This window comes from Pempheris klunzingeri, chromosome 19 (genome assembly GCF_042242105.1).
Source record: "Pempheris klunzingeri isolate RE-2024b chromosome 19, fPemKlu1.hap1, whole genome shotgun sequence".
In the NCBI taxonomy this organism is placed as follows: domain Eukaryota; kingdom Metazoa; phylum Chordata; class Actinopteri; order Acropomatiformes; family Pempheridae; genus Pempheris; species Pempheris klunzingeri.
In genome coordinates, this window is record NC_092030.1 from 7,166,445 (window position 1) to 7,191,568 (window position 25,124).

A 25,124-nucleotide genomic window follows, 5' to 3' on the forward strand; every position below is an offset into this window, starting at 1 on the left:
TCTCCATTGCATAGTTGTTCAATTTATGCTCATTCAGAACTAGTTTGTGTAGTAAGAAGCCTGGCAGGGGATGTAATACTGTTTAAAACTGAGATAGATAGATAGATAGATAGATAGATAGATAGATAGATAGATAGATAGATAGATAGATAGATAGATAGATAGATAGATAGATAGATAGATAGATAGATAGATAGATAGATAGATAGATAGATAGATAGAAATACTTTATTGATTAAATAAGCAAAATAAAAATTTACAAAATGTTGCAGGTAAAAAAAATAAATACAAAGTGTAATATACACTATAAACGTATGTGCAAACCAAATGTAATGTGCAGAGTAAAACCAAAGTGCAAGTTAAATAAAAATTGTAGTCCAAGTTTTAAAGTCCAGTAGTAACATATTCATGTTAAATGGCAGAGGGTGCTGAGAGCTCTCTGCCAGCCAGAGGTGAGTTGTTAAACAGGGTTATGGCTGTTGGCAGAAATATAGAGGTGACAATCTCCTTGAAGAATGAAAAGTGAAAACTGTCCAAAGCCTGGGTCCTCGGTGTGGTGGTATTCTGAAGGTCCTCAACAACCAACAATACTCATCTCAGCATGAGCCCAAATTCCAGTCTAGGACGGTTCTAGACTGTTCTTTTAAAACCAGGCCTTTTGTATTGTGTAATGACCAACCGTACAAGCTAAAGATCAGTCATTTGAAGACAAACAGCAAATAATGTCCAAATCTGTATTGATTGACAAGACAGTGAGACTAAATCCCATTGGCCATTAGGGACATTTTCTGATCAGGTGCTGCAAGGCAGGAATATTCCCTCTGGTGCTAATGCTGACACTTTTTGCTTCTATTGATGGACAAGTGTATTGGAAAAGCAAAGCAGAGTTTTGTGTTTGTCAATAAAAATGTTCTGAGGCCCTGAGGCTCTGAGGATTCAAACGACATTTGTGTAAGTTTTGTAGTTTCACTTTTAGTTAAACTTTCTGCTCCCTGGCAAAAAAAAGGCATCCTTAATGCTAGTGCAACATGATAAGATCAGTTGTCCATCACTAGGGTTCAGCCCCAGGCCCTTATAATCAGTCACTGACAGAACCAATCAGCCAAACACACTGCTACCCACAGGGAGCAGACACCACAGACCTGCATCCAGCACAAGTCTACAATTTGGGGAAATATACCAGTACACAATGATGAGGGTCAGCACACAAACTCTGTTAGCATGTAAGTAAACTCTGCACCTTGCATTTGAAGATTCATATTTGCAAATATTTGCAGTTGGTGCTAAACTTTAACCTTTGTTTTTAATTATCTGCCAGCTGAAGAGAAGTTGTGTGTTTTGGAAAATAGATTAGGTTTCAGATTCATGCATTCACATCACCCAGTATTATTTAATGACACTGTGACTTAATTTAAAGAAAATGTCAATTCTGGGGGACGACATCTGAAAATACAATAACACATGGCAATCTGCGTGACCCAAGTTACAATGTCATTTGTAGCACAGCAAATCACAGTTGAAGTATCAAAATACTATTACTTTACAGAACATTAGTTCAAGGACATGCTGAAAACACAAGGTTAAATACTTTGATATTTGATTTAATTCTATACCTTGTGGCCACATGTAAAAAAACATAAATGAATCAAAATATTTTAAATTAATATTGGATAGTATTAAGTAATAACAATAATGATGTATGGACAGATTAAGTGATTCCAGTTGTTTATAATGTGGACTGATTCGTTTCAGGATTACTAATTTAAGTTTTGCTATCAGTTTTAAATAACACCGGCTGAGTGCTTCAGAGACAGATTAAACAGTGAGATTTAAGGTTTACTACTGGTTTGAATAAATGATTCAAAAGAGAAAAGACTTAGTACAGGATTTAAAAGATGCAACTTGTAGGTGCCATTTCTATGCATTGAGTTGTTGATATTGTGGGCAACATGGGATACACATTCCCAGTCCTTATTTCACAAAATTACAAAGAGTAGTTCCCAAAAAAAGGGTCTAAAGCACATACAGTGGGGCAAAAAAGTATTTAGTCAGCCACCAATTGTGCAAGTTCTGCCACTTAAAAAGATGAGAGAGGCCTGTAATTTCAACTATGAGAGACAAAATGAGAAAAAAAAAAATCCAGAAAATCACATTGTCTGATTTTTAAAGAATGTATTTGCAATTTATGGTGGAAAATAAGTATTTGGTCAATAACAAAAGTTCATCTCAATACTTTGTTATATACGCTTTGTTGGCAATGACAGAGGTCAAACGTTTTCTGTAAGTCATAAGGTTTTCACACACTGTTGCTGGTATTTTGGCCCATTCCATCATTCCGCCACTCCTTCGTTGCCCGGGCGGTGTGTTTGGGATCATTGTCATGCTGAAAGACCCAGCCGCGTTTCATCTTCAATGCCCTTGCTGATGACATGAAATCTCACGATACATGGCCCCATTCATTCTTTCCTTTACACGGATCAGTCGTCCTGGTCCCTTTGCAGAAAAACAGCCCCAAAGCATGATGTTTCCACCCTCATGCTTCACAGTAGGTATGGTGTTCTTTGGATGCAACTCAGCATTCTTTCTCCTCCAAACACAAGTTGAGTTTTTACCAAAAAGTTCTATTTTGGTTTCATCTGACCATATGACATTCTCCCAATCCTCTTCTGGATCATCCAAATGCTCTCTAGCAAACTTCAGACAGGCCTGGACATGTACTGGCTTAAGCAGGGGGACACGTCTGGCACTGCAGGATTTGAGTCCCTGGCGGCGTAGTGTGTTACTGATGGTAGCCTTTGTTACTTTGGTCCCAGCTCTCTGCAGGTCATTCACTAGGTCCCCCCATGTGGTTCTGGGATTTTTGCTCACCGTTCTTGTGATCATTTTGACCCCACGGGGTGAGATCTTGCGTGGAGCCCCAGATCGAGGGAGATTATCAGTGGTCTTGTATGTCTTCCATTTTCTAATAATTGCTCCCACAGTTGATTTCTTCACACCAAGCTGCTTACCTATTGCAGATTCAGTCTTCCCAGCCTGGTGCAGGTCTACAATTTTGTTTCTGGTGTCCTTTGACAGCTCTTTGGTCTTGGCCATAGTGGAGTTTGGAGTGTGACTGTTTAAGGTTGTGGACAGGTGTCTTTTATACTGATAACCAGTTCAAACAAGTGCCATTAATACAGGTAACGAGTGGAGGACAGATTTTTTATTTTACCAAGGAATTTACCAATTAATTCCTTAAAAATCCTACAATGTGATTTCCTGGATTCTTTCCCCCCATTCTGTCTCTCATAGTTGAAGTGTACCTATGATGAAAATTACAGGCCTCTCTCATTTGTTTAAGTGGGAGAACTTGCACAATTGGTGGCTGACTAAATACTTTTTTGCCCCACTGTATCACAAGAAAGAGCTCAATGAGATACAATAATAATGTAACAATAAAAACAGGTAAAGATAATGAGATTCTACATACATAAACTAGGCTCTGTGATAAATTTAAAGTACAAAAACAAAATACATCTAACCTTTGTGATATATCATTGCATTAATGTAATGGTGAAATATCTCTTTAATACTTTGGTTGGTTTGCTTTATTTGAACGATTTGAGTCACACTTTTTATTTATAATATTTACACATTTATACATAACATACGTTACTGCTACTTAATGTGAATTCAATATCAAAATTAAACTGTTTGTTTTTTTTGTTTAATTTAATCGATTGCAATCCATTTTTAATCAATTTAATCAGTTTTTAATCTATTTTTAATTTAATCAATGGGCTTTTCTTATTTTTACACTTTCATGTACACATGTATGTACATGGTGTAATATACTATTTCAGTAATATGAAGAAATAAAGCCAGCCTTGATATGCTAAATTTGTATTTACATTTGAACAAACTTAATACTTTAAAAATCCGCTTTTGGTTTTAGATTTTAAAATCTAACATCTAATACAGATTACATATATACATTTGTGTACATAGGATGGGTATGTCTTTTAATTTGATTAGACTGATTAATGTAAAATTCATGTCACGCATTTTTCATTTGCCGGTCATCTTATCTTAAGCCTGCAATTGCAAATTTCCTTCCCATCACCAATAAACAGACACACACCCTCCTCCATCTGAAAGAACAGACGCACACACACCCTTCTTCTTCGCAGTGTTTTCCCACTTTGTCACAATGTGGCCTGAAGTTACTTCAACCTTCAGCTTGTAATCAAATATGGATCTGCTGTTTAATAAAACAATATATCAGAATCTACAGCCACACTAGCAACTCTGTAAGATCGTATTTAAGCACAACAGGGCTTTGAGCTAAATGCAAACATTTGCTAACATTTTCCCAATGACAACGCTCACATGCTGAATATTTTCAATATTTGCTACATTGCTCAAAACACAAAGGCTAAACTGAAGTTGATGGGGATGTCATTAGTTTTGTAGGTATGTAGGGGAACACCAAAGTCATTAGAAGTAATCCTGATGTGGACATGAATGTGTGTACAAAATGCCACGACAATCCATTCTGTAGTTCCTGAGACATTTGACTGACTGTGGCAAACATGTCACAGTCAGGGAATCACAAATAGGATAAATCATCCAGGAGCTATGATTGCAAAAGTTGATGGCAATCGATTCCAAAAGTTGTTGAAATATTTCTCTTTGGATTAATGTTAGGCAGTTGCCCCAATCAATGCATCTGAACTGTTGGCTTTTTTTTTTTTTAAATGTCATTTACTTTCTGTGTATTAACTGTAATAAGATACAGTAATTGTCACAAATACAATTCTTGTTGCAAAGAAATGCTGTTAATGTGTACAGTCACCCATGAACCGCTAAAACTATTGTTAAACTTAGCTAACTGCCTAGTTGGCTTGTTGCTCTTGAGCTCAGTTATTTAATCTGTCAAAGATATATTTCCTATGTTGTAATAAAAAGTAATCCCTTGATTTAACAGGGCTGCTGTTGTGCTGCGACCCACCAGGACATACTGCAGATGCAACTGCCCCATCATCATCAACATTAGCACCATCATCGTTCTTGAGTTCAACACACAAGTCTCCGTCTCCCACATTAAAAACTGCTTGTTCAAGTAAAAAAACCCTTGTTATCAAACATATTCAACTTGCATCTTTAACCACTTTGCTAGAAGGTGGAGTGAATTATCTTGGGTGAAATTTGTTAATCTCAATTTTAAATACAGTCAGATTAACTGTTCAAGTCTAGAAACAGATACACACCAGACAGATACGTACCGGACCAGTTAAGTGAACAACTATATGACTTGTGGCTGATGAACCTCATCATCACACTTGCCTTTCTATGATGCATGAGTAATGAAATTCTCTTAACTTTAATTGAATGACTGCTGTTCTGCTGTACCCCAAAAGGAAGGACTGCAGCTCCCATCACTCCACCATCTTCATCATCAATACCATCATCATCCTCAAGTGAACAACAAAACACTCTTCCTGTCACAACTGTAGATCCATTGACAACGAATAAGAAGGAGGAAGCTTCAGGAGCAACTCTGGCCACAACTGTCCAGTCCTCATCTAGCCAACCTGCCCTGTCACACACTGATGGGAACAATACTAATCCAGGTCAGTCCATCAATGATGCTGATGCCAACTCTACACTTTATACTCAATCCACCAACCCAGTGACAGCCAAAGAAACCAGCATCTTCTCCCCCATCCCCACATCCCCATCTACCACAGGACAGCCCATGGGCTCTACCTCAGGCCAGGACGCTACTTCTGTGACTCAGACCACACCAGCCACCATCACAAGCACCACAGCTAACAGCCGAACTAACCGTGGCATCACTTCAAAAGAAGAAATCAACCCTGTTAGACAGGAATCCTCAGGTAGGTGGTCAAAAGCACAAAGCCTGGTCACATTTACTCTGTTGTTGAGATACAAGGATGGTCCAGCTCATTCAGCTTTAATCTGTAACCACGTCGCTACAGCATGCACATAATTATATGAGCTTACATACATCGAGCTTGTAGGAGCAGATGACGTATAAAAGCTCTGTTTTTATCAAAACGTTCAAGTCTAGAAACAGATACACACCAGACAGATACGTACCGGACCAGTTAAGTGAACAACTATATGACTTGTCCACTCTCAGAATTCTTTAACACTTACTACAACTTAGCATTTTGGTATCAATTAGAGATTTTTTTTCTGCCATTACTTGGCCCTTTTCTAACTTTTGATGTATTCACATTCAAATTGATTTTGGTTTAGAAGAAATTTGATGTTTCTCACGTCATAGCATCAGTGTTTCAAAATGATCTCTGACATGTCTGTGGCATTTACGTACCATAAAGTCTTATTACTTATTAGTCAATATATATATCAATACCAACATATCTCCAATAACCTAATGTAAGCTGATGTATCAGTCAGGCTCTAGTAGAAAAGTGGGACATGGTACAGTCCATTAGTGGCTGATGAACCTCATCGTCACACTTGCCTTTCTATGATGCATGAGTAATGAAATTCTCTTAACTTTAATTGAATGACTGCTGTTCTGCTGTACCCCAAAAGGAAGGACTGCAGCTCCCATCACTCCACCATCTTCATCATCAATACCATCATCATCCTCAAGTGAACAACAAAACACTCTTCCTGTCACAACTGTAGATCCATTGTCAACGAATAAGAAGGAGGAAGCTTCAGGAGCAACTCTGGCCACAACTGTCCAGTCCTCATCTAGCCAACCTGCCCTGTCACACACTGATGGGAACAATACTAATCCAGGTCAGTCCATCAATGATGCTGATGCCAACTCTACACTTTATACTCAATCCACCAACCCAGTGACAGCCAAAGAAACCAGCATCTTCTCCCCCATCCCCACATCCCCATCTACCACAGGACAGCCCATGGGCTCTACCTCAGGCCAGGACGCTACTTCTGTGACTCAGACCACACCAGCCACCATCACAAGCACCACAGCTAACAGCCGAACTAACCGTGGCATCACTTCAAAAGAAGAAATCAGCCCTGTTAGACAGGAATCCTCAGGTAGGTGGTCAAAAGCACAAAGCCTGGTCACATTTACTCTGTTGTTGAGATACAAGGATGGTCCAGCTCATTCAGTTTTAATCTGTAACCACGTCGCTACAGCATGCACATAATTATATGAGCTCACATACATCGAGCTTGTAGGAGCAGATGACGTATAAAAGCTCTGTTTTTATCAAACCGTTCAAGTCTAGAAACAGATACACACCAGACAGATACGTACCGGACCAGTTAAGTGAACAACTATATGACTTGTCCACTCTCAGAATTCTTTAACACTTACTACAACTTAGCATTTTGGTATCAATTAGAGATTTTTTTTCTGCCATTACTTGGCCCTTTTCTAACTTTTGATGTATTCACATTCAAATTGATTTTGGTTTAGAAGAAATTTGATGTTTCTCACGTCATAGCATCAGTGTTTCAAAATGATCTCTGACATGTCTGGGGCATTTACGTACCATAAAGTCTTATTACTTATTAGTCAATATATATATCAATACCAACATATCTCCAATAACCTAATGTAAGCTGATGTATCAGTCAGGCTCTAGTAGAAAAGTGGGACATGGTACAGTCCATTAGTGGCTGATGAACCTCATCGTCACACTTGCCTTTCTATGATGCATGAGTAATGAAATTCTCTTAACTTTAATTGAATGACTGCTGTTCTGCTGTACCCCAAAAGGAAGGACTGCAGCTCCCATCACTCCACCATCTTCATCATCAATACCATCATCATCCTCAAGTGAACAACAAAACACTCTTCCTGTCACAACTGTAGATCCATTGACAACGAATAAGAAGGAGGAAGCTTCAGGAGCAACTCTGGCCACAACTGTCCAGTCCTCATCTAGCCAACCTGCCCTGTCACACACTGATGGGAACAATACTAATCCAGGTCAGTCCATCAATGATGCTGATGCCAACTCTACACTTTATACTCAATCCACCAACCCAGTGACAGCCAAAGAAACCAGCATCTTCTCCCCCATCCCCATCTACCACAGGACAGCCCATGGGCTCTACCTCAGGCCAGGACGCTACTTCTGTGACTCAGACCACACCAGCCACCATCACAAGCACCACAGCTAACAGCCGAACTAACCGTGGCATCACTTCAAAAGAAGAAATCAACCCTGTTAGACAGGAATCCTCAGGTAGGTGGTCAAAAGCACAAAGCCTGGTCACATTTACTCTGTTGTTGAGATACAAGGATGGTCCAGCTCATTCAGCTTTAATCTGTAACCACGTCGCTACAGCATGCACATAATTATATGAGCTCACATACATCGAGCTTGTAGGAGCAGATGACGTATAAAAGCTCTGTTTTTATCAAAACGTTCAAGTCTAGAAACAGATACACACCAGACAGATACGTACCGGACCAGTTAAGTGAACAACTATATGACTTGTCCACTCTCAGAATTCTTTAACACTTACTACAACTTAGCATTTTGGTATCAATTAGAGATTTTTTTTCTGCCATTACTTGGCCCTTTTCTAACTTTTGATGTATTCACATTCAAATTGATTTTGGTTTAGAAGAAATTTGATGTTTCTCACGTCATAGCATCAGTGTTTCAAAATGATCTCTGACATGTCTGTGGCATTTACGTACCATAAAGTCTTATTACTTATTAGTCAATATATATATCAATACCAACATATCTCCAATAACCTAATGTAAGCTGATGTATCAGTCAGGCTCTAGTAGAAAAGTGGGACATGGTACAGTCCATTAATGGCTGATGAACCTCATCGTCACACTTGCCTTTCTATGATGCATGAGTAATGAAATTCTCTTAACTTTAATTGAATGACTGCTGTTCTGCTGTACCCCAAAAGGAAGGACTGCAGCTCCCATCACTCCACCATCTTCATCATCAATACCATCATCATCCTCAAGTGAACAACAAAACACTCTTCCTGTCACAACTGTAGATCCATTGTCAACGAATAAGAAGGAGGAAGCTTCAGGAGCAACTCTGGCCACAACTGTCCAGTCCTCATCTAGCCAACCTGCCCTGTCACACACTGATGGGAACAATACTAATCCAGGTCAGTCCATCAATGATGCTGATGCCAACTCTACACTTTATACTCAATCCACCAACCCAGTGACAGCCAAAGAAACCAGCATCTTCTCCCCCATCCCCACATCCCCATCTACCACAGGACAGCCCATGGGCTCTACCTCAGGCCAGGACGCTACTTCTGTGACTCAGACCACACCAGCCACCATCACAAGCACCACAGCTAACAGCCGAACTAACCGTGGCATCACTTCAAAAGAAGAAATCAGCCCTGTTAGACAGGAATCCTCAGGTAGGTGGTCAAAAGCACAAAGCCTGGTCACATTTACTCTGTTGTTGAGATACAAGGATGGTCCAGCTCATTCAGCTTTAATCTGTAACCACGTCGCTACAGCATGCACATAATTATATGAGCTCACATACATCGAGCTTGTAGGAGCAGATGACGTATAAAAGCTCTGTTTTTATCAAACCGTTCAAGTCTAGAAACAGATACACACCAGACAGATACGTACCGGACCAGTTAAGTGAACAACTATATGACTTGTCCACTCTCAGAATTCTTTAACACTTACTACAACTTAGCATTTTGGTATCAATTAGAGATTTTTTTTCTGCCATTACTTGGCCCTTTTCTAACTTTTGATGTATTCACATTCAAATTGATTTTGGTTTAGAAGAAATTTGATGTTTCTCACGTCATAGCATCAGTGTTTCAAAATGATCTCTGACATGTCTGTGGCATTTACGTACCATAAAGTCTTATTACTTATTAGTCAATATATATATCAATACCAACATATCTCCAATAACCTAATGTAAGCTGATGTATCAGTCAGGCTCTAGTAGAAAAGTGGGACATGGTACAGTCCATTAGTGGCTGATGAACCTCATCGTCACACTTGCCTTTCTATGATGCATGAGTAATGAAATTCTCTTAACTTTAATTGAATGACTGCTGTTCTGCTGTACCCCAAAAGGAAGGACTGCAGCTCCCATCACTCCACCATCTTCATCATCAATACCATCATCATCCTCAAGTGAACAACAAAACACTCTTCCTGTCACAACTGTAGATCCATTGTCAACGAATAAGAAGGAGGAAGCTTCAGGAGCAACTCTGGCCACAACTGTCCAGTCCTCATCTAGCCAACCTGCCCTGTCACACACTGATGGGAACAATACTAATCCAGGTCAGTCCATCAATGATGCTGATGCCAACTCTACACTTTATACTCAATCCACCAACCCAGTGACAGCCAAAGAAACCAGCATCTTCTCCCCCATCCCCACATCCCCATCTACCACAGGACAGCCCATGGGCTCTACCTCAGGCCAGGACGCTACTTCTGTGACTCAGACCACACCAGCCACCATCACAAGCACCACAGCTAACAGCCGAACTAACCGTGGCATCACTTCAAAAGAAGAAATCAGCCCTGTTAGACAGGAATCCTCAGGTAGGTGGTCAAAAGCACAAAGCCTGGTCACATTTACTCTGTTGTTGAGATACAAGGATGGTCCAGCTCATTCAGCTTTAATCTGTAACCACGTCGCTACAGCATGCACATAATTATATGAGCTCACATACATCGAGCTTGTAGGAGCAGATGACGTATAAAAGCTCTGTTTTTATCAAACCGTTCAAGTCTAGAAACAGATACACACCAGACAGATACGTACCGGACCAGTTAAGTGAACAACTATATGACTTGTCCACTCTCAGAATTCTTTAACACTTACTACAACTTAGCATTTTGGTATCAATTAGAGATTTTTTTTCTGCCATTACTTGGCCCTTTTCTAACTTTTGATGTATTCACATTCAAATTGATTTTGGTTTAGAAGAAATTTGATGTTTCTCACGTCATAGCATCAGTGTTTCAAAATGATCTCTGACATGTCTGTGGCATTTACGTACCATAAAGTCTTATTACTTATTAGTCAATATATATATCAATACCAACATATCTCCAATAACCTAATGTAAGCTGATGTATCAGTCAGGCTCTAGTAGAAAAGTGGGACATGGTACAGTCCATTAGTGGCTGATGAACCTCATCGTCACACTTGCCTTTCTATGATGCATGAGTAATGAAATTCTCTTAACTTTAATTGAATGACTGCTGTTCTGCTGTACCCCAAAAGGAAGGACTGCAGCTCCCATCACTCCACCATCTTCATCATCAATACCATCATCATCCTCAAGTGAACAACAAAACACTCTTCCTGTCACAACTGTAGATCCATTGACAACGAATAAGAAGGAGGAAGCTTCAGGAGCAACTCTGGCCACAACTGTCCAGTCCTCATCTAGCCAACCTGCCCTGTCACACACTGATGGGAACAATACTAATCCAGGTCAGTCCATCAATGATGCTGATGCCAACTCTACACTTTATACTCAATCCACCAACCCAGTGACAGCCAAAGAAACCAGCATCTTCTCCCCCATCCCCACATCCCCATCTACCACAGGACAGCCCATGGGCTCTACCTCAGGCCAGGACGCTACTTCTGTGACTCAGACCACACCAGCCACCATCACAAGCACCACAGCTAACAGCCGAACTAACCGTGGCATCACTTCAAAAGAAGAAATCAACCCTGTTAGACAGGAATCCTCAGGTAGGTGGTCAAAAGCACAAAGCCTGGTCACATTTACTCTGTTGTTGAGATACAAGGATGGTCCAGCTCATTCAGCTTTAATCTGTAACCACGTCGCTACAGCATGCACATAATTATATGAGCTCACATACATCGAGCTTGTAGGAGCAGATGACGTATAAAAGCTCTGTTTTTATCAAACCGTTCAAGTCTAGAAACAGATACACACCAGACAGATACGTACCGGACCAGTTAAGTGAACAACTATATGACTTGTCCACTCTCAGAATTCTTTAACACTTACTACAACTTAGCATTTTGGTATCAATTAGAGATTTTTTTTCTGCCATTACTTGGCCCTTTTCTAACTTTTGATGTATTCACATTCAAATTGATTTTGGTTTAGAAGAAATTTGATGTTTCTCACGTCATAGCATCAGTGTTTCAAAATGATCTCTGACATGTCTGTGGCATTTACGTACCATAAAGTCTTATTACTTATTAGTCAATATATATATCAATACCAACATATCTCCAATAACCTAATGTAAGCTGATGTATCAGTCAGGCTCTAGTAGAAAAGTGGGACATGGTACAGTCCATTAGTGGCTGATGAACCTCATCGTCACACTTGCCTTTCTATGATGCATGAGTAATGAAATTCTCTTAACTTTAATTGAATGACTGCTGTTCTGCTGTACCCCAAAAGGAAGGACTGCAGCTCCCATCACTCCACCATCTTCATCATCAATACCATCATCATCCTCAAGTGAACAACAAAACACTCTTCCTGTCACAACTGTAGATCCATTGTCAACGAATAAGAAGGAGGAAGCTTCAGGAGCAACTCTGGCCACAACTGTCCAGTCCTCATCTAGCCAACCTGCCCTGTCACACACTGATGGGAACAATACTAATCCAGGTCAGTCCATCAATGATGCTGATGCCAACTCTACACTTTATACTCAATCCACCAACCCAGTGACAGCCAAAGAAACCAGCATCTTCTCCCCCATCCCCACATCCCCATCTACCACAGGACAGCCCATGGGCTCTACCTCAGGCCAGGACGCTACTTCTGTGACTCAGACCACACCAGCCACCATCACAAGCACCACAGCTAACAGCCGAACTAACCGTGGCATCACTTCAAAAGAAGAAATCAGCCCTGTTAGACAGGAATCCTCAGGTAGGTGGTCAAAAGCACAAAGCCTGGTCACATTTACTCTGTTGTTGAGATACAAGGATGGTCCAGCTCATTCAGCTTTAATCTGTAACCACGTCGCTACAGCATGCACATAATTATATGAGCTCACATACATCGAGCTTGTAGGAGCAGATGACGTATAAAAGCTCTGTTTTTATCAAACCGTTCAAGTCTAGAAACAGATACACACCAGACAGATACGTACCGGACCAGTTAAGTGAACAACTATATGACTTGTCCACTCTCAGAATTCTTTAACACTTACTACAACTTAGCATTTTGGTATCAATTAGAGATTTTTTTTCTGCCATTACTTGGCCCTTTTCTAACTTTTGATGTATTCACATTCAAATTGATTTTGGTTTAGAAGAAATTTGATGTTTCTCACGTCATAGCATCAGTGTTTCAAAATGATCTCTGACATGTCTGTGGCATTTACGTACCATAAAGTCTTATTACTTATTAGTCAATATATATATCAATACCAACATATCTCCAATAACCTAATGTAAGCTGATGTATCAGTCAGGCTCTAGCAGAAAAGTGGGACATGGTACAGTCCATTAGTGGCTGATGAACCTCATCGTCACACTTGCCTTTCTATGATGCATGAGTAATGAAATTCTCTTAACTTTAATTGAATGACTGCTGTTCTGCTGTACCCCAAAAGGAAGGACTGCAGCTCCCATCACTCCACCATCTTCATCATCAATACCATCATCATCCTCAAGTGAACAACAAAACACTCTTCCTGTCACAACTGTAGATCCATTGTCAACGAATAAGAAGGAGGAAGCTTCAGGAGCAACTCTGGCCACAACTGTCCAGTCCTCATCTAGCCAACCTGCCCTGTCACACACTGATGGGAACAATACTAATCCAGGTCAGTCCATCAATGATGCTGATGCCAACTCTACACTTTATACTCAATCCACCAACCCAGTGACAGCCAAAAAAACCAGCATCTTCTCCCCCATCCCCACATCCCCATCTACCACAGGACAGCCCATGGGCTCTACCTCAGGCCAGGACGCTACTTCTGTGACTCAGACCACACCAGCCACCATCACAAGCACCACAGCTAACAGCCGAACTAACCGTGGCATCACTTCAAAAGAAGAAATCAGCCCTGTTAGACAGGAATCCTCAGGTAGGTGGTCAAAAGCACAAAGCCTGGTCACATTTACTCTGTTGTTGAGATACAAGGATGGTCCAGCTCATTCAGCTTTAATCTGTAACCACGTCGCTACAGCATGCACATAATTATATGAGCTCACATACATCGAGCTTGTAGGAGCAGATGACGTATAAAAGCTCTGTTTTTATCAAAACGTTCAAGTCTAGAAACAGATACACACCAGACAGATACGTACCGGACCAGTTAAGTGAACAACTATATGACTTGTCCACTCTCAGAATTCTTTAACACTTACTACAACTTAGCATTTTGGTATCAATTAGAGATTTTTTTTCTGCCATTACTTGGCCCTTTTCTAACTTTTGATGTATTCACATTCAAATTGATTTTGGTTTAGAAGAAATTTGATGTTTCTCACGTCATAGCATCAGTGTTTCAAAATGATCTCTGACATGTCTGTGGCATTTACGTACCATAAAGTCTTATTACTTATTAGTCAATATATATATCAATACCAACATATCTCCAATAACCTAATGTAAGCTGATGTATCAGTCAGGCTCTAGTAGAAAAGTGGGACATGGTACAGTCCATTAGTGGCTGATGAACCTCATCGTCACACTTGCCTTTCTATGATGCATGAGTAATGAAATTCTCTTAACTTTAATTGAATGACTGCTGTTCTGCTGTACCCCAAAAGGAAGGACTGCAGCTCCCATCACTCCACCATCTTCATCATCAATACCATCATCATCCTCAAGTGAACAACAAAACACTCTTCCTGTCACAACTGTAGATCCATTGTCAACGAATAAGAAGGAGGAAGCTTCAGGAGCAACTCTGGCCACAACTGTCCAGTCCTCATCTAGCCAACCTGCCCTGTCACACACTGATGGGAACAATACTAATCCAGGTCAGTCCATCAATGATGCTGATGCCAACTCTACACTTTATACTCAATCCACCAACCCAGTGACAGCCAAAGAAACCAGCATCTTCTCCCCCATCCCCACATCCCCATCTACCACAGGACAGCCCATGGGCTCTACCTCAGGCCAGGACGCTACTTCTGTGACTCAGACCACACCAGCCACCATCACAAGCACCACAGCTAACAGCCGAACTAACCGTGGCATCACTTCAAAAGAAGAAATCAGCCCTGTTAGACAGGAATTCTCAGGTAGGTGGTCAAAAGCACAAAGCCTGGTCACATTTACTCTGTTGTTGAGATACAAGGATGGTCCAGCTCATTCAGCTTTAATCTGTAACCACGTCGCTACAGCATGCACATAATTATATGAGCTCACATACATCGAGCTTGTAGGAGCAGATGACGTATAAAAGCTCTGTTTTTATCAAACCGTTCAAGTCTAGAAACAGATACACACCAGACAGATACGTACCGGACCAGTTAAGTGAACAACTATATGACTTGTCCACTCTCAGAATTCTTTAACACTTACTACAACTTAGCATTTTGGTCCTAAACAACCGTTGACCCATGGCCCTTTTCTGCCTTCCACCACTTTCATACTCAAATTGATTTTGGTTTAGAGGAAATTTGACGTTTCCAGATCATCGTTGGATTTTCCAGTTTGAGTTTGGAGGCATCAAGCAACGTCAGTCAAACGTGTGGTGTGCTTGCCCAGTCAGGCCTGAGAAGTAGCCTGACTAATCCTGGATTTCTGAGGCTGGATTTCATATTGGCTAAACCAAGCGGTGCGAGGACCCTATTGAAATGCGAGGATGCAAGAAAATGTCAGGAGGGTAAGAAAATATTAGGGGCATAAGCACCAAGAGGTGTGAGGACCCCATGGGGGTCGAGCACCAAGGAGTCAAAAACATAATTGAAATGCAAGGAATTATTAGGGCCCGAGCACCAAGCGCTGCGAGGACCCTATTGAAATGCGAGGATGCAAGAAAATGTCAGGGGGGTAAGAAAATATCAGGGGCACAAGCACCAAGAGGTGTGAGGACCTCATGGGGGACGAGCACCAAGGGGTCGAACTCGACCAAGGGGTCGAAAACATAGTTGAAATGCAAGGAATTCTTCTTCTTCTTCTCCTTCTCCCCAATGAATTGCATTTTTGGGGGCCTAAACATGCACGAAAACTCCTGAAAGTTTGCAGTAAATTCAGTCGTGGTGAAAAATTACATATTTCACAGGTTTCGCAAATGGGCGTGGCAAAATGGCTCTATAGTGCCCCCTAAACTCACCCCCGGAACTGCGTTTTATGTACATGTACGAAATTCGGTGGGTTCATGTATCTCCTCAAGACGAACAAAAGAGTCTCTTGGAGACCCAAACCCAACAGGAAGTCGGCCATATTGGATTTTCCATGCATTTTTAGTGATTTACAGGGGATGTAAATGAACGAACTAGTCCGAGGGGGTTGAAGCGATCCACTTCAAACTTGGTCAGCTGGTAGAAAAGACATCAACGATGAAAAGTTATTAAAGGTCTCTACAAATCTTTAACGGTTTGGGCGTGGCGAGCTGTCAAACTTCAGTGTCTTGCCATGAAACAGGAAGTTGTTAATAACTTGACTGTACATGTTCCAATCAGCACCAAACTTGACATGTTTGATAAAAGTCCCGCCCTGAAGACGTCTACATGTCAATAATCGTTAACAGTCACAGCGCCACCTGGTGGCGACAGGAAATGCTATGTTTTACACTATGATGGCTCAAGACCAGCCAGTTGATCAGATCCACTTCACATTTGGTCAGGAAAGACTCAAGACTATCCTATCTTCACCAAATTTATACCGTTTGATGACTGTCCGGCTCTGAAGACATGTACATGCCAATTTTGAACTATAGTCATAGCGCCACCTAGTGGCGGGAGGAAGTGCATGTTTTATTCTCGGACGTCTGTCTCTCAGCAGGTTAATCACAGCCACCTCAAATTTGATCAGTGGAGAGAAGAGGGTCTGCTGAACACGTATGTGTAGTTTGAGGTCTCTAACTTGTGAAATGAGAAAATTGGAGCAGGTTAGAAAAGTCTTAGTTTCTGCCTCCCTCTTCAACTTTGAGCTCTTAGTTAACATGGCAGTCAATGAGGCAGTCGGTTGGCACTCCCATCGCTCCGAGGCTCGTAGCGGGAGCGGCACATGTTTCTGTATGTTTTGAGTCACATCACTGTGTCCGCAAGAAATTTTCCCATGTTTTGATGTATAAATTGTGACTGTGGGTGAAACGGTGTGGCTGTGAGAGTGAGTTAAACACAAAAATTTCAGATGATTTTTCCTCTCCTCTCCACTCTAGCCCTGAACATTCCACCACATACACACTCATGTAAAATGTGAAAAAGGAGGGAAAAACTTTTTATTTTCGAAAGGCAACCGTGATGAAAGGGTGAATGGCACAAAGGAGGTTGAATGATGTACTGAAAGAGGACAAGATGGTGAACGTCTTAAAGCTTGCATGGGGTTTCTAGCTAAAAGTATAAGGGCTTGAAGTTGGTTGAAGAAATGGAAATTTGTGCTGTAACTTGACTGTCCAAGGTCCTAACAGTCTGAACACAGTCCCAGTCTGAAGACATCTACAGACTCATTCTGAACTACACTCATTGCGCCACCTGGTGGAAACAGGAAGTAAGACCTCCGTGCCAATAATCATTTGATTTGCATACAATTTTCACACTGTAGTCAACACTTCATATACTGGAATATAGGACATGATTAGTGGCTGTTCTCTAGCGCCACATAGGGGACACAGGAAGTGATATGTAACTCCTTCATGCACTGTCCAAAATGCATGAAAATTCTGAGCTGCATGGAAGGGTCAGAGTCCAGCAACAGGACGAAGCCGCCGCACACCCCGACGTGCACGAAGGTGCGAGGGCCCTCCAACGCTGCTTGCAGCTTTAATATTTTTTTTGCTTCTTTTCCATGAACACATAGACACACACACACATTGTTATCACAATTTCTTGTGGATAAACCATGTCCTAGCATCATACTAGTCACAGGAGGTCAAATGCCAATATCAGTAGGTTACTATACTGTCAGCGACAATGTTAACATGCTGCTATTTGGCAGGTTTAATGTTGGTCACCTTTGTTTAGCATGTTAGCATACTGACGTTTGCTAATTAGCACAAAACGACCAAGACCAAGTAAAGCTAAGGCTGGAGAGGGTGTCATTAGTTTTGCAGGTATTTTTTCATAAACAAAAGTAGTGGACAAATTGAAATATTGACTTGAAAAGTTATAAGATCACTCCATTGATTCATTGACCTCCTATAACATTGTTGGACTAATGATTAACATGCTAAAACAAGGGCTCAGAAGCAGACATATTGTCAAATAGTCTGTATTTGTAGCTATAGCGCCTTTCTAGTCATTTCAACTACTCAAAGCTGAAGCTACTTCAGGAGCAAGTTGGGGTTTAGTGTTTTGCCCAAGGACACTTCAACATGCTGACTCACAGGAGGATCGGGGATCGAACCTCCAACCTTCCGGTTGAGGGACAACCCACTCTAACTCTGAGCCAGAGTTGTCATATTGTCATTTTTTATTCCGCACATTATTCTTCCTTGTCAAAACCTGGGTCTTACACCTACAAAGCAATTCTACTACCAACAGTTCAGTCAGATGTTGTGCTTTGACAAGTGGTAATGTTCAATTTGGCTATCAGAAATAATTAATAATTATCAAAGATAATTAATAATTATTAAAATGAATGAACTTTGATTAAAGTCCTCCTCGATTGGGGCACCACCTCGAAAAACGAGGAAAAGACAGCCGTTTTAATTGATTTAGTCTCATAAAAATACTAAACTATCAATTTGGAATTATGTTTATAATTAATTTAATAATTTCTACCAAAATTACCACATTGATAGCTAGCTGAAGGATTTTGGAGTTCTTGACAGTGTAGAGGTTGGCAGTGTTCACACTTGTACAACATTAAAGGAGACAGCAAGTATTAAAACATTTATTAAAACAGAGCAAAATTCAGGGACATCATTTGTTACTCATTAAGGTGAAGGAGTTTTACTTTGGTTGTAAGTACAGCTGAAGCAGAGTAGGTATTAAAGACATCTGCTGTTGCAGAAACAAAATCAATCAAACAATCTAACTAAATCTCTATGACTAAACTAACGAATAATATGAAGAGTGTGTGTGTGTGTGTGTGTGTGTGATAAGGCTGAGGAATGTGAGATGGGTCCCACAAAGGTGGGGGGAGAGAGACCAAATGGTGATGGCCAGACCCCCTGGGGTGTGGGGCACAGGAGACAAAGGAAGCTAAGTGCTGTTAGCTTAGCTTTGTCCCTCAGTGGCCTGTTGCAGACTGTGTGTGTGAGAGAGATAAAGGTGCAGGTTAAGACAGGATGGTTAGTTTGTAGGCTAACATCAACTAAACTTAATGGCTGCACAGTAATCTACAACACATCACAATAATCAAACTCAATGAACATTAAAGCAAGTCAATACATTAACAGGGGTAAACCATGTATGCAGTAATGCTATGCTAATTATGCCCAGTTAGAGTTTGTTACCAGTCCTTAAAGGGGTAGAAGAAGTGTCCTTGAGGGTGCTGCTTTCTCAGCTTGTTGCTGGAGGAAAGGTGTGGTTCGTGTCCGTTGCTGTGTGGTTGCAGGCTGGAGGAATCCGGTCGCTCCTTTGTTCCTGTTAGTTAGCAGCTCTGTGCTAACTTGCTGGTGTGCTCTTGTTGTTGGTTATCAGCTGGCAGACTCTGGGTCGTGCCTGCTGGCTCTGATCTGCTTACTTCAGGCAGGACCTTGTGTCGCTACCATGAAGGAGGTGGCTGTTCTGGTACAGACCACACTGAGGCAGAGCTTAGCTGAGTTGAGCTTCTCTCCTCTTCAGGAAAGATCAGGAGAGGTGGTCTCTCCTCTGCAGGAGGAGACATCAGAAAGAGAAGTGGTCTGTCCACTTCAGGAGAGACGATGAGAAAGAGAGAGTTCAGTGGGGGTGAACTGGTTTTGTGGGCCTGCGGTCGTAAAATCATGTGTCGCCTCCGGCCAATGGTGACAGTGGAGCTGGACGCGGGGGTGATTTCACACCTATCTGTGAAACTGGGCATTGGGGAAAGGAGCCCAATAGTTTTACACAGAAAAGAAACATGCGGTCTTCACCATGTGCTATTCACTGTATAGTGAAGCCCAACACAGATATTTGGGTGTGTCATCCTAATAGTGGCTCCATGTAGTTGTGGGCCTCTAGCTTGAAGTCTGGTAAACTCACTTCTTTTTGTAAATCTTTTTCCACTAATTTTCAAACTTTTGTTTTGCTCCAACCAATGATGCCTCAAGTGATTGAGGCAACTTCAAGTGATTGAGGCAGCTGCATAATTCCACCTCTCTTTGGTTTACACCAGATTAACAGGTCATTAATTAATCAGAACTCATTTTCATTGTGTTTCATGCTCTCAAAGATTTAGTCATACTGTTATACTTTCTCCAAATCTCCCCAGGCCACATCCTAAATGTATGTGCTGGTCTCTGCTGGTGTATATTAATAATGACAACTAATAAGTCACTGATTTCTAGTTTATAATTTCTTAATTTCATTAATTTATGATTTAATCAATCACATGCACTTATACTGCCAATATATTTTAAAAAGAACAAAATAAACATTTAAATAGAATTTATTGAAGCAAAAGTAGTTGGCACTTAAAAAGTTTTACAAAAATACTTTGGAAATATTACTGTGATGAAAGGTTGAGAAAAGGACAAAATTATAAGCACCAATACAAATACTGGCAATATCATATTGAATACTATCATCTAAGATAAACTCACTCATAATTCAGTTTGGCATAATGGCATAATTTATTTTCTATACCTTAAAATAGTATACTCCAAATACATTTTGCCACATATGTGTTTGCCACCACAGCAGCTCGATAGCACGACCGAGCTGCCCTGCGAGGTTTTGAATATGAGTCATCATGTAGCCTTGCCCCCAGGCTCTTATAATCAGTCACCTATAGTCACAGGCAGCCACACACTACAGCTGTCCACAGGGAGCAGAGAGCACAGAGCTGCAGTTGCACAAGTGATTGTGGAGATATACGGTAAAAGGAACACAATGACAAGGGTCGGTCTGCAAACTCTGATAACATGTAAGTACACTTAGGCATGCATGATAGTGAATGCTAATTCATTTGGTGACTAGTCTTAAAATCTGATTTCTGTGTAAGATTTTCCTTAATGTAAATGTTTCAACAAGATCAGAATGAGATAATTCACTAAATTGAAAAAAATTCCTGACGTAAGTTGAATTTCAATAGAAGGTGCTGAAATTTTGGCTCAAGAGGATGGAGGGAATGAAGACTTACCATGTAAAAAATTGACAAGCCACTGCAACTACCTTTTAAACTCTGATTAACATTTAGGCTCCATTGCAAAAACGCCTCTCTTATTATTTAATGTAACTCTAAACCCTTAATATTGTAGAATATTTCTTCATCTTTTTGGATGAGATCATTTCCTGTTTACACATAAGTCGGGCGTCTTTCGAGTTAAAGCATCTTTTAAAAACAGACTTTCTTGTACAAATCAGACCTGGCTCTCCCTAATGGAGCTCTGATCTCAGTGAGAAAGTACATGAGATATTTTAGTGAGCTCAGAGGCCTTTGACTCCATGAAGAACACCATGTGAAGAGGAACATGATCAATAACACTTTCTCTCTTTCTAAAAAAAAAAATTTAAATTGAAAACACTGTGGCCAGATTACTTAAAAAATGGGAAAACTGTGAGTCATAGCTGATCTCATCCTGTTCAGCCCTGCATCACAAAGCATAGTTCTGCCATGACTTTTAAGTCTTTTATTGGTTCTGAGAGTGAAGTTAAAAATTAGTGAAGCTGTGTTTTAGAGTGCCAGCTGCTAAAAATGCTAAGCTCAAGTATGTACTGGTGAATAATCACTGTACTATGTAGAGTCCATAAAAAGGAGCTGATCAGATCAAGAATAACTGTCGTATGCGCTTATATGTGTTGATATATGTTGCTACAAGAGTGCACCTCAAATAAACTTTGATAAGCAACATCCTGTCTTTTGAATTGTAGGTCTGCTGTTCAGTTCAGTAGCAGCACTGCTAAATCCAACTCTCGAGACATCATCATCTTTATCACTAACACAACTGACAACAGATCCACTAAATTCTGGAAACACACCAACCGCCATCAGCACCCAGTCCGAAACTGTAATTTCATCAACGACCGAAGTTGCCATGTCAGCTGTCACCAATACGTCTCCATCTCTACCTTCATTCACCAACCAAACAGCCATCACTGAAGAAAACAACATTCTTGAGTCGACAGCTTCATTAGAAACAGGAGCTGTCTCCACATCTTTTTCATCTTCTTCCTCGTTCCCATCATCCACATTTATCACAACTCAGACCAAGGACTCTAGCATCAGCAACAGCATCACCACCCCAAGCACCACCAGCCAGGCCACCAAACCCACCAGCACTACCGGTGCCACCACCAGCACTAGCACCACCACCAGTACCATCCAAATGACCACACTAATACAGGATCCACTCAAGTCCAAGGCTCTGAGCTCAGGTACACAGCAACAAAAACTTGTTTCCTTTTTACATTTCCTCTAGTAAAACTGTAAGCACAATGTAAAATTAAAATTGTATTATTTATATGCAAACTACTTTATATACTCATTCTTTCTGTATTTTACACTCAGAAAGAACACACTGAGGGTTAGTAGGTCTCATTTACAAGTTCAATATTAATATCAAATCAAAGCTCCGTATAGAAACAAGACTGGGAGTCTACAGCCATGTTCTGTCAGACTAAACTGGTGCTGTGGTAGTTTAGTCTGCCAACAAAAGTTGCATAGTGACAGTCATCTCATATTTAACTGGGTATGCTAGTTGTGGCTGTGGCTTTTATGGTTGCTTCATCCTATTATGGCTACTACGTCCTTGAACAAAGTAAAAGACAGAGTTATTTGTTTTCAAGAGACATTTTTTATTTTGAAGGTTATAATTTTTGGCTTGAGTTCATTTTTTTCTCTCTCAAATCCATTTATTTTGATTGACTTTTAATAAGTTTTGCTTGAAACTTTTGAAACAAATCTGATTCCATAAACACACACCCACACCTAAAGAAAACCAATGAAGCACAGTTGGTCCCACACCTCTATGATAAAAGGGGTCAAATGTACACTTGCAGTCAATGCATCCTATTATCTGATCCTCCTTCTCTTTGACCTCCTTAAGAGGTCCACTGTCAACACAGGATTAATAAGTGAACAGACTGTGCTTCCTTGTTTACTTTCCAGTTAAGTCTTGAGTCATAAGTGAGAACAAACTGAAGCTGTTTGAGGAAACTGCCTGCCCATTTTTGGTTTTCAAGATTCATATTCAGTTATCTTATTTGGGCTCATGGTCTCAGTGTTAACAACACCTTCACCTCCAAAAAGACATGACAAGCAAGTCTCATGGCTCTTTACATCTATCCATTCTTACTATTTCTCACTGTGTGTAGGATGCAGGAACTGTGAAAACAACTTCCTTCCCAACATCAGCAGCCATTACATCTGGTAACATATTTGACTCAGATCTTTTATGTCGTCTCTCAGGGTCATGTTTTTTTTTAACTTAACTTCTTCAAGGCCACCTGTCGTGTTAAAATTAAGTATGAGTCAGTACTATGTAGACCCAGAAACTAAAGTCAGCAACTAAACCTAGAATTATTTCAGCAGATCCCAAAGTCCAAAACTAAAAGTTTCTGTTTGATTTCCCATCACATCTGAAGACCATTGAGGATTAGACTCACAACAGTTTAAACAGACATAGTTTCTAGTCCAATACAATACAATCAGAGGGGAATTAAACTTAGACCTGGTTCCTCCAACTGAAATGCCTCCAGTGTTTAATAATTAATTCAGCACCAAAGCAACTCCTTCAACCTTCAAGAAATAATTGTAGCGTGACTGACGTTTACAACCCCTTTGGTACAAACCATAATATCTGTGTCACATCTTAGGTCACATTTTGAAATATTTCAGAGGGAGTCAAATTGACTGTGGCCCAACTCTAGCTCAAATCTGGCATACCTGCTTACCTGCTTGCAGAACTTGCACCTGTGATGAATGACTTGTTATTGGAGAGTTATGTCTTCATTTGACGGACGCAATTGAGAGATTACAGGAATTGAAGGGAGATAGGCATGGAGAATCAACAAAGGTCTAATTCCATTTTATTTGGACGGGACATCTTGTTTTGCTCTGTTGCAGCCTGTAAAAGCCTGAAAACTTAGACATAAACTGCATAAAAAGAATAGAATTTCTTTTAAAGGTCTACAGTAGAAGTGAATTTCTCTACATCCATAAACCTCTATCTTACATTCCAACCCACTAATGCCACCTAAGTTCAAAGATCAGACAGCTTTGTTCTGTGGCGATATAAAGATTGGTAATCTAAGATCCAGCAATTTGTGTCCAACAGAGCCTCCTGAGCCCTAATATATCCTCCTGACTCAACAGTTAACCATTACTTGCTTGACTTGAACTCTGACCATAGCCTGATGCGTTGAGAACAGCCTAATTTAAAGGTGGTATTGATTGAATTCCGTTTCTAGGTAAGAGGAGTAAATTGGGAGTGTCACAGCTGTCTGAAATTTTATTAGGCATGTTCAGATTATTGTATGACTTCTAACCTCATGAAATCCCTGGCAGGGGACCATGTAAATCTTAAACAAAGAATAATTTATTGGTTCTGAATGACTATATTTTGTGAGTGTGTGGGGTGTTTTACGTGAAATTTTGCTGTGATTTGCTAGCAGTATGTGGGTTAGATCCTGGGTTTGTTTATCATTATGCATAATAAGTTGGCATTCACTAGATTTTGCAGTTGAAACCTATCTGCTGTCTCTGCTGTGTGTGTGTGTGTGTGTTTGTGTGTGAATGAGTTTGCTCAACACATCTTCAACTCGCAAGCAGAGATAACAGGTAAAACAAAGGTGGTTATCAACTGTCTGTGTTAACCCAGGCTTCCTGCTTCAGGCTCTGTGTGAGTTCCCCTAAAGAAGCGTTTGGTGCGTCATCTGACTTTTCCTTCCTACAAATTTGCTGAATGGTTTCTCAGA

General features: G+C 40.6%; 1 protein-coding gene across 6 annotated transcripts in view; it reads left to right on the forward strand.

Annotated features, from left to right (window-relative positions):
• The first annotated feature begins 1,115 nt into the window (after positions 1-1,115).
• The window catches only part of LOC139218562 (uncharacterized), a 28,253-nt gene continuing 4,244 nt past the window's right edge, over positions 1,116-25,124 (forward strand). Inside the window, exons 1-20 of one of the 6 annotated variants that reach the window (XM_070850170.1) lie at positions 1,116-1,223; positions 4,967-5,101; positions 5,400-5,612; positions 5,730-5,879; positions 6,568-6,780; positions 6,898-7,047; positions 7,736-7,948; positions 8,058-8,207; positions 8,896-9,108; positions 9,226-9,375; positions 10,064-10,276; positions 10,394-10,543; positions 11,232-11,444; positions 11,562-11,711; positions 12,400-12,612; positions 12,730-12,879; positions 13,568-13,780; positions 13,898-14,047; positions 14,736-14,948; positions 15,066-15,215. In XM_070850170.1, coding sequence (XP_070706271.1) covers positions 1,190-1,223; positions 4,967-5,101; positions 5,400-5,612; positions 5,730-5,879; positions 6,568-6,780; positions 6,898-7,047; positions 7,736-7,948; positions 8,058-8,207; positions 8,896-9,108; positions 9,226-9,375; positions 10,064-10,276; positions 10,394-10,543; positions 11,232-11,444; positions 11,562-11,711; positions 12,400-12,612; positions 12,730-12,879; positions 13,568-13,780; positions 13,898-14,047; positions 14,736-14,948; positions 15,066-15,215 — 3,436 coding nt within the window. In that variant the 5' untranslated portion in view covers positions 1,116-1,189. The remainder of the gene's footprint in view (positions 1,224-4,966; positions 5,102-5,399; positions 5,613-5,729; positions 5,880-6,567; positions 6,781-6,897; positions 7,048-7,735; positions 7,949-8,057; positions 8,208-8,895; positions 9,109-9,225; positions 9,376-10,063; positions 10,277-10,393; positions 10,544-11,231; positions 11,445-11,561; positions 11,712-12,399; positions 12,613-12,729; positions 12,880-13,567; positions 13,781-13,897; positions 14,048-14,735; positions 14,949-15,065; positions 15,216-25,124) is intronic. The other 5 variants (XM_070850172.1, XM_070850175.1, XM_070850176.1 and 2 more) reach the window with 5 other exon arrangements.